The sequence below is a fragment of the Limulus polyphemus genome, unplaced genomic scaffold, assembly GCF_000517525.1.
Source record: "Limulus polyphemus unplaced genomic scaffold, Limulus_polyphemus-2.1.2 Scaffold954, whole genome shotgun sequence".
NCBI classification, from domain to species: domain Eukaryota; kingdom Metazoa; phylum Arthropoda; class Merostomata; order Xiphosura; family Limulidae; genus Limulus; species Limulus polyphemus.
This window is the reverse complement of record NW_013666564.1, coordinates 194,617-205,292: the sequence shown is the minus strand read 5'-3', so window position 1 is coordinate 205,292 and position 10,676 is coordinate 194,617. Positions and strand designations below refer to the sequence as shown.

General features: G+C 31.2%; 1 protein-coding gene across 5 annotated transcripts in view; it reads left to right on the top strand.

Annotated features, from left to right (window-relative positions):
- Positions 1-10,676, top strand: part of LOC106461421 (putative Polycomb group protein ASXL3) — a 71,904-nt gene that overhangs the window by 7,294 nt on the left and 53,934 nt on the right. For all 5 annotated transcript variants that reach the window (XM_022388377.1, XM_022388375.1, XM_022388380.1 and 2 more), the window contains exon 2: positions 4,270-4,352. In XM_022388377.1, the coding sequence (XP_022244085.1) occupies positions 4,270-4,352 (83 nt within the window). The remainder of the gene's footprint in view (positions 1-4,269; positions 4,353-10,676) is intronic.

The following is a 10,676-nucleotide window of genomic DNA, read 5'->3' as shown; positions in this document are numbered from 1 at the left end:
CAAATATTTAATATATACATGGCCAAATATTTAATTTTATTAAAATATTTCACTAAGAAATATGAGTTTTTGTATGTGAAAGACTTGTACTATTAACTGAAAGACTGCCAACTTTCGTGAAGATATACCCACTATATTGAGAGTTATAAGTATGAAATCTATAAAGACTTTAAACGAGTACAAAAGGATCACTTGGTCGGTCAAATTTACCAAGCCCGTATTGAAAGTGTTAACTAGTATTTTTCACAACTATCACTGATTTGATTTTTAGGCTAATATTATTTATTCGTGCACTTTATCAAAAGCTTTTTGAAATATGAGTATGCTAATTTCACACCTTTTCCATTATCCAGATAAGTAACATTTTCAAAAAGAAAAATATAAGTGAAGTAAGGTTTCGCTATTGTGAAGCCATATTGATTTTCTTTTATGATATGTTTCACTGACTAATTTTATAAAGATTCTTTTATCAGATTATCAGACTAGAATTTTTATCACTACAAAATAAGACTAACTGGGCTGCTTTTATCATCCCCTTTAAAAAATTGGAGTAACATTACCAACTTTTAATCATCAGGTGTCTACGTACTATCTGTTGATGTACGAAAAACAACAGAGAGAGGCTGGTATACCTAATTTTTGAATTCATTTAAAATCCTTGGCTTTCCAAGAATCAGAAGTTAAAACTTAATGTCATTCTGAACATGTAGTACAACATCAAATCTATTTATGCAGTGTTGACTCTTCCCCAAATGCTTTCCCCCATGCAAGTGAACTTGTGGAACCATGATATGATTAGCAGTTAAAAGTAAATCTAAAATGAAATTCTCCTCAGTTGGATCTCTAATTATGTGGTTTAGAAAACTAGTTTCTCCATTATTTGATTCGATATGATCCCATTCAGTGTGTCTAAATTTAACATCTATAATTAATGCATCAGCATTATTATTAGTAGCGAATGTGATCTAATTTATACAATTTTTCATTGACCTCATCTGTCTGATGGCTTATAACAGTTTCCAATTAAATATTTTCTATTCTTGAAACATTGATTGTAACTCCTATACATTCAACCTTATGACCACCATTTTCGTCTTCAGTCCAAACAGTTCAATTATTTTATAAGGGGCTACCCTATCCCCTCTTTGAAAACAATTATTAAGTTCTTCAAATCTAACCAACTGTCAGTAATTCTCATTAAGTCTTCCATTTCGACTAGAGACCGGAACTCATCCTTTTTGTTTCTACACTGTAATACTCCTAATATTATAATAATTGCAGCTTATTTGAATACTTGAAACTATTTCCAACCATTAATGTTGAGCTCTGAGACTGTTAAAATCATTATGGTAGGCTATTAGGTCTAACACTTGATTATTATGATAAACGTTTATTGAACACCTCTGTACATGGTTTAGAAAAAAAAGTTTGCATTGCTTTTTTGGTTTATGTGTATGACATTTTTTCATAACTTTTCTGTTTTTGTTTTGTTTTTTTGGGTGAGGACATTCCAGATGATATTGTGTATCTTTTGATTTTAATAAAGTTTTTGATAAGGTTCCACAAAAAAGATAATTAGAAAGATTGTTATAATGTTTAATTTGTAAAAAAGCTAAATCATAGCTACAAGATTTGCTGTCCTGTAGAAGGCTGAATATGGTTATAAATGGTTGTTTTTTGATTGAAAGAATATCTCTATGCAGTTCTCAAGAGTATGTTTTAAGCCTTAGCGATTCATTATTTGTGTAATGGTTTTTGTTAATTAATTCTAATAGTAATATTGACAACTTTTTATTACATTTTTAGGTAACTTTTAACCTGCTTCAGAATTCATATATTTTCAGGAATAAACAATTCAGTGAAAGCATTTTTCTAACATACAGTAGTCAGTTTCTATAGTGGCTGCTGAAGGGGAAAATTTGTGTGGATGTTATTTCTTAATCCAAGTTGTCTATCTATATGTGTAAAGACTAAATGTGTGTTCGTTTGCACCCTAACTCCTCCGAGCCTATTGGGTCAATCTGAACCAAAATTTGTATGTGAACACTATGAACTATGGGGAATATCCTAAGGGAGTCAAAATTGAACTTAACTATTTCTATTTTGCAAAGCCTGTTGGTTAATTACTCCCATCCTATTGAGTCAATCTCAAACAATCTTGGCAGGTTGATGCTTTAGACAATGTTGAATATTTTAAAGGGATTCAAGGTCAAAGTATGAAAGTTTCTGGAGTATTTCTCAAACAACCATGCATTTCTCATGGTCAATGATATGTAGGTTGTTCAAGGGTGGGATCACCTCAAAATCTTTATTTACTGATAGATGGAAAGCAAATTGCAAATGTTGTTTATGAAGAAGCTTTGTTATCATCTTAAAATTGAGATTAGGTATATGTTCAAGTTATTACTTTGAAATATACAATTGCTGTTAAACTTGCATTATTTTAATTAAGTTTAAGCATTCTCCATCAGCTGGTGGATATTTTAGCTTGTATATAATAAATGCAGTAGTTATCAATCATTATGATTTTATTCATGATTTCAAATATAAGTATAATGTAACCAAAACTTTTTGATCTTTTACACAATGAAATATTTTAAATTATTATATAAGAAAAATATCATCATAGAGCTAAACTAAAGTGACAAAAAAGAGTTGGGCAGTTAATTTTATTAATCTGTATAATCAATTACCTACATAAAATAATCAATTAGTCAAAATCAGTCTTTATAGTTATTCCTATCTTTGATAATTCCAACTATTTAAGTCTTATGTGAGAATAATTGATTACTTGAATATGATCAGTTAATGCTATTTATTCTTTAAACATTACAATTTATCATTTAAACATCTTTATTACTTTTGTAATAATGATATCACAAATATGGCAAAAACTTTTGTCTGTTTTTTTTTTTTTCCTACTTGGTGAAAGCGTGACAAAAATTGATATCAATCTTAAAATGAGCACATCATAAATGTTTGTTAAGCAAAAAGAGTGAGTTTTGTATACCTGTTATAACTAGGCTCTTTTTTTTTTCCATTGCATCACTGGTTTTACATGTTGAAAAATCTTACATACTAGCTCGCAATACACATTTTATTGAGAAATGTGTGTATATACATATATATATGTGTGTGTGTGTGTGTATGTGCATGTTTATATATATTTTGAGTAATAAGAATATTAAATATGTTACTATTTTACGAATTCTGAGAAACATTTTCACGTGCTTGTTTATGTGGTTGTGGAAATTGTGCATTGGGACCCAGTTGGCATTTTATGGACATTCAGTATTACATTTTACAGGAAGGTATTGACTGATTTTTGCTTGTGATTATAAGTTATTGGTTTTTTGTATGTGAGTATCATGTACATTTGGAGCATTTAGAATTATTTATGTTAGAGGGAGAATTACCACATACTTCTTTAGTTTGTATATTAGTAACAATGACATAACATAATTTTTTATGAAATGGTTGTTTACTGTTTATGTTGTATTGAACAGTTATACTTAAAGATAAAAACCTAGAGAATTATTACTCACCAAATGATGATCAAACCAAACTTTCCACATTTAGTGAGTTATATTTGTAACATGCAATTAGAAGTTAGTGTAAATTTATGATTGATTAATTGATTACATTCAACTCATTGAATCTTGGTACTAGACATGAATAGTTGGAGTAATTGAAAATAATTATAATCATAAACACTAACTTTGATTACTTTATTATTTTCATGACATTAAGTTAATTGTAATTTTGATTAATCAGTTATTTTATGTGACACTAATTTATCTAATTTATGCCCATAGGTAATCAATTTTATCTAATTATTGAGTTGAATGCTCAGTTCTAATTGCATATAGTTATCACCAGGTAATAGTACCATGATTTGATAGAGAATCTACAATGCAACCATTGTAAAACAGTATATGTATTTAGACAGGTCACTGTAAGCTTTACAGTAAGTCAAGGTGGAAAGTAGTAAGTAAAATTGTAGATGATTTTTGGTTTGTATTCATACACTCAAAAGTTATGAATCATATTTCTAATTATTGACTGTCATTATATCAGAGTAGGATACTATGGTATAAATTACTCATTTGAAATGTTACTGGTTTCTAGGATAATATGCAAAAACATTGTGTATCATCTACAGTATAGTCATTACAGAGATTTGTTTTTGATTTCATACTTTAAACTTTTCTGCACAACAGCATCATAGTCTGCTTTTCTGTGAAATATCTTTCTTTATCTTAAATGTAGGTTTTAGAGATGCATCCTAAGACACCTATGAATCACACTGATATACTGGATGAAATCCAAGCTACTGGAGTCAAGGATGTAAGGTAAACACAGCTTTTTTTTCATGAAAGTTCAAGATTTTTATTCTTGCATATAAATGTATATAAAGTAATCTCTTAGAATCGGTGTTTGTGTTATTATGAATACAGTTGTACAGAATGATGTCTTTAGTAAAATTTAGGCTTAAGTTTCAACATTTTTATATTAAAGTAACTGTCATGATGCAATAGAAGTAAGAAGAGAAATATAAATCATGATGGGGGTTTTAACCCATTGAGTGCTGATTCGCCATGTAGGGTATGGTCTGCTGTTGACAGTTGAATGTGAGTGTGCTGTATATGGTGTACAGCTTACAAAAATTCTACTGTTTCTTGGGTGAGCTTTGTGTATACACCTCAACTCCTAAGATTATCTTCCCTTGCCTGATTGTTGCATTATTTGAGATTCTTTCTGCATATGCTTCCTGTAGACTTTCAATTTCCCACATCTTCCCTAAACTTAGGCTCCTTTGTGGCCTGTTGTTGAATATTTTCTTATTTCATCTACTCCTTTTCCCTTTAATCTCTTCTTCCATCCTTGGGATTTTCGTCTTCTCTTACTGTGTCTCTTTTACCCTCAATCTGCTCATCTTTGTTTTTAGTTTATGGTCCTCTTGACCTTATTCTTTTGAGGCTGTACATCACTACCCTGACAGCTTTACTGGGAAAGATTGTACAAGCTTTTTCAGGCTTCCCCATTTTTTTATTCAGCTACTGCCCAGCTTACTTACTTCTTTGTTTCTGGTATTTGTTTTATTGGGATGTCTTATTTTCAGGAGTTAGACCCTTTCAGTTTTATCTCGGGGAACTCTATTTGGCACTCTTACTTTATGCAGACATTTTAAGTGTTGTGGGAGTTTTCCTCTTAAACTTTGTCCACCTGTGAACAGACTTTGTAGGAAGCCTTGGATCACACAATTTTTCTATCCTGAGCTTTCTTTGTCTTTCAGAGCTCACACCTGTGTTTTCAACTGAGTCCTGTGTACTTTCACACAGAGAATGCACTCATTGGATCTGCATTTTACCCTTCTCCCAGCTTTGTCCTGAGATGTATCATTTGCTGCAACCTCTCTTCTCCTTTTTGGGTTGGCTGGTCAGGCTTTTAAGTCAGCATTGACTCATTTTCAGTATCTGATTCATTTGGGAGTCATTATCACCTCTTTTGCTGGATGGGCTCTACCTTCTCCTTTATATTTCCAAGATATGGAGCTTCTGTTTCCAGGGCTCTCATGTCTCCTTTTGTTTTTATGATATATCCTTTTGTATCCCCTTCAGTAGACTTGCAGATCAGTGGAATATACCCTGTAATCCATTGCCATTTCTTGTTTCTCTACCTCCATCTCTTTAGCTTTTGTTGTGGTGGTGGCTTAAACATTTCCACATGATTGAGCATCAGTCTTTCTCTCCCATCCCACTCCTTGGACTTGCACCTATTCATGAGTGTCTTTGTAGCCAGTTGGGGTACAGTTCCTAATACTTTCACCATTTTTTTTGGTGTTTGGTCTCCTGGGGAGTAAGTTTTCCACATCAATATCCTTAAGAGATGGGCAGTTCAATGGGTCTGCCACCATCATTTCTTATAACTCTCTGGAATCTTGTTTTGAGTTATTTTGACAATTTTGCATCTTCCTTTTCTCAATCAATAAGACCTTCTTCCAGGTCTATTTACCACAGGCAATGGTATACATTTTGCCTTTGGTCTCTTTGGCATGGTTTCTGTCTTTTCCACCCTTTTGTTCCTCATTTTCCCCAATTCTTAACCTATTTTTTTGACAAAGGCTTGTCCACTTTGACTGTTTCTAGCTATTGGACGGCCGTTTTGAACACCTTTCATTTTCTCCAAGTTTCATAATGTTTTGTCTTCCCATGTCATTCCCCTCTTTTCGGCACTTTTCGTGTCCTGTGTCTTCCATGTTCCTTTGAATTGCCTGATTGGGACTTTTAGTGTGGTTCTTTCTGCCCTTTCCGATTGAACCTTTGTCAATGTATTCCATATACCACCTCTCCCTCAGATCTTATTTCTTTCTCGTCCTAGCTTGTGGACATAATCAATCTGATATTCATGCCATTAATGTTAACAGAATCGTCTACCATCTTTTATGTCGTCCTATATCCAGATTGGTTCTTCCTCCCTAAGACCTCTGCTGCCTGTGAAGGTGGTTTGGCTTTCACACCCATTTCTGTACCTTCCATCTACCACCTTTACTCCCATTCCGATCCTGATCGGGTTGACACATACTGCCTCCTTTTGGGGTTCTCGCTCCCAACTTTTTATTCTCTTGAACCCTTCTGTTTCCTGTGGTTTATACCTTGTCTTGTTAACTAATTGGGTTTGTCCACTCATTATGCTGACATATTTAGACTTATCCATGGAAGGTCACTGTCTTCACAACATTTCTTCTCATCATATCACCATATCTTTGTATAAGTTGTTTTTATTCTACCTCAATGTAAACGAGTAGAAAAATAACACAAGTTCTTACTTTGTAAAATACAGTAACATATTGGCTACCATACATTATGTGTGTGTGTGTGTGTACATATATAAGAGGTATAGGTTTATAACTATTATATCAATTACATTAATTGTCAATAGGTGATCAAGATCAGCACTATAAAACAATAATGAACTTAATATAAATTCAAAACTCTATTTAAAAAAAAACTTCACAAATTCCGGTCGTTATCCAAAAGTTATAATGGAGATTGCCGGTGGTAATAGCACCCAAAAATGTTGGATGGCTTAATTTTATCGTATTTCTACTTTTAACTTTCTGCCTTCCCACAACTGGCTGCAGACAGTGAAAGGCAGTAAGAGTTCAGACGTTGTGGGTATAAGCACTCAACTCTGTAGCCTTAATGAATTTTCCTCAACTGCTGACTGGTTTCTCATCTGCTTTTTTGGATTTTGTCTGATAGATGGGATATCCTCAATTCTTTTGGGTACTATTATCACAGGCAATCTCTGTTATGACTTTTGGATAATGACTGGAAAGTGAGAATTTTTTTTTTAAATAGCGATTTGAATTTATATATATACATATATATATCTAACTAATATTTTCAAATAAATACTTAAATGTCAGTTAAGTTATTTTTCTTAAAACATAAAACAGTAAATAAAAGATATTTGGAAAACAATGATCTCTACTACTTATGATGCAAGGAAGTCCTTGTTTGGACTCATGAGCCATACTTGCTAAGTCTCGTCCAAATTCACATATGGAGGTGGAAAATAATATTTTTTGTAGATTTTATATAAGCATTTTGGAATACAGAAAAATTATAAATTACTAACCAATACCACAGTAATACACTCTAATTTATCAGGCTTCCTAACTAAATTGTATTTGGGTCTAAAAAATATAATTTCTATTCACAAAATAGTCTTGATAGCAATACTTCAAACTTTTCATTTTCTAGTGGGCCTAACTGTCTTCTTTGTTTAACCATGCCATGTATTATTTTATATCAATGAAACATCTATAACACTTTTTGTGAAACCAGCATGTGTAGGAATGCACTGATGTTGAAACTAGGAGCACTCTCGACTTCCTTGAGCAATTTATTTTATCTACACTGATTAGGCTTTAATTTAACCATTTTTTAGCAGTTTTATGAATGTTTTCCATCTCAACAAAGTCAAGGGGTATCTTTTCCTGTTTGATGCTATAATAATGCATATTATTAAGTTACCTTTTTTTTCAACATTTTTGCTTTCTCGAGTATAGATCTACAAACAACATTGGAGTGTTTACATCATGCCGAAGCTACTATAAATATGATCAAAGACCTAATTGGTCAAGTGATCATACATTTGTGTGTTCTGTCCTTTAAAATGAAAAGTGTCAAGTTAATAGCAGTAATAATTCAACTGCAAGATTTGACATGGAAAACTTTTAGTATGCGAAGTAATGTAACTTTTCCTTCTATTTGAGTATAAATTTATGTAGTGCCCTCTTTCATCGCAGTAAAAGATCACTAATCACTCCACACACACACACACACCCAATGGATCAATGGTAAGTCTGAGGGCTTACACCACTAAAAACTGGGTTTTGATACTTGTGGTGGGCACAACACAAATACCCCATTTTGTAGGTTTGTGCTAAACTACAAAGGACTTTAAACAGTATTAATCAGTCTTATCACATGGTCAACATAACTGCATTGTTTAACATTTTAAAACAAAAAAAGATTTATTCACTTAAAAGTCATCTGTTGCAACAATACCATGTGCTCTTCTACATGCTTGTTATTTCCAATTCACTATTGTTTTACAGGATATAAGTGTATTTAAAACAATGTTGGAGCCTTAGGTTTTTTATCTATAACAACACAGTTACTCAAGTATTTTGTAACCAACCAAGAGAAATTAATAATCATAACTCATTTTATTCACTGGCAAATAAGTACTTAGCCAAAGTAAAAAAACCTAGTATTTTTGATAGCCTTGAAGTAGACTGAGTTAAAGGTAAAAAATTATAAAAAATTGGAATGACATCAATTTATTTTGTAAAATAAAACTTTTGATAGCTATAACTTTACCTTACAAAGTTTGAAAATCAATGAGGAATGAATAAGAATAAAACTAGAAAGTTTATTCAGATAATGAAGTGTTGTATTTTTTAAAGCTAGTTGTATAACACTGTAGCCAAATTTGTTATAGTTTTTACATACAAGAAGAGATTCCACTATAATATAGTATTTTGGATTAATCTACTCTGAACATTTTGTCCTAAATTAACATAAGTAAAAGTTAAAATAATGTCAATATATTCTGTAATTGATCAGCTCAGTCAGGTTATAATACAGTGATTTCAAAGCTTGTATCTTTTTTTCTAATAATATAATTGATATGAAAATAAAAATACTTACAAATAAACATTTAAATTTTTTAATTGAAATTAAATAGTTATAATTAATTATAATCACAGTTAGAAAATAATTATAACATTGGTAAGTGGGATGCCCATTACTGAAATTCTTTTTAAAAGATATTTATATAGCCTTATTTTAGACATCAACAAGAAAAAAATATATTGTGTAATGAGTATGTTATTAACCCTATCGATACGGATCACGGGTCAAAGTCCATGTCACCATGTTTGTTGAGTCGCATTAAAAATTTTATTGAACTACTATTTTATGAATGTATGTCAATAAGTTTTGTATCAAATTTTAGTATTTTTACATTAGTTAATTTCTTAATTTAAAGTAAATATTAAAAAATAAATCCTAAATATCATTTTTGTGTCATGTGGTAGGCTGAATGCAGCATTGGTTAAAATTAGATGTTTGTGATGTCCAAATACAGACTCTATAGTTTCTTAAAGATTAGAAACTCAAATTACCAATATTTACAAGCTAGAATTTAAAATATGAACCTCCTATCTTTTCTATTTGCTGAGATATCACTACATTTACTGAATCAAACACAATGAGTACAAAGGTTATAAGTAGAAGAGATAATTGTTTGCTATACTTTATTTACTGTTCTATATTTAATTAAAATAATTTTAAGAACTTGTTTGTAAATTGTAAGAATGTATATACATATATAATGTATTATAACTGAAATGTAACTGTATTTTACAAAATACTAGTAAACTAAAACACAGCCAAGACAAGTCACTATGTAAAGGCCAGTTTTATATTATTGGAGATGGTAGCATGAGTTCACTTGCACCGCATCATTGCAACTTCTGTAATGTTAGCCAGGCATGGCTGAAAGGTCAATATAATAAAAAATATATATATAAATGTATAATGTTATGAGATTTAAGCCATTTAGACTAAACATTTGTGTTTTTATGTTACAATTTGTAGTCATTCTAGAATGAAAGAAACATAATTTATATTTATATCCAAATTTTGTAAGGTGGTTATGAGGTCAATCAAATTGACGGACTCCGTATAGAGTTAGGGTAGAGAAAATAACGGATGAAATATAAAGTTCTACTGAAAACCAACATTTGAAATGTATTTAAAAAGTTTTTAGAGAATACACAGATGATATTGGAAATTTTTGAGATGAGGAATAGTGTTTTAATCATAACGCTTGGCACTTGGACCAGAAATGAAACAGACTTGATATATTCACAAACAAATCTTTAGTAAAAATACTTTATTGAAAGCTCTGATTTTTTGTGTACAAAAGACTTGTAATGTTTACTAATAATCTACAAAATTTTGTAAAGATATGTATACATTATCAAAAATCATTGTATAATTACTCTCATGGCATTCCTAAACCGCATAAACAGGACTGCCCCCTAAGACCTATACTGTCCACTTATGATTCCTTCAACTACAATCTTGGCAAATACA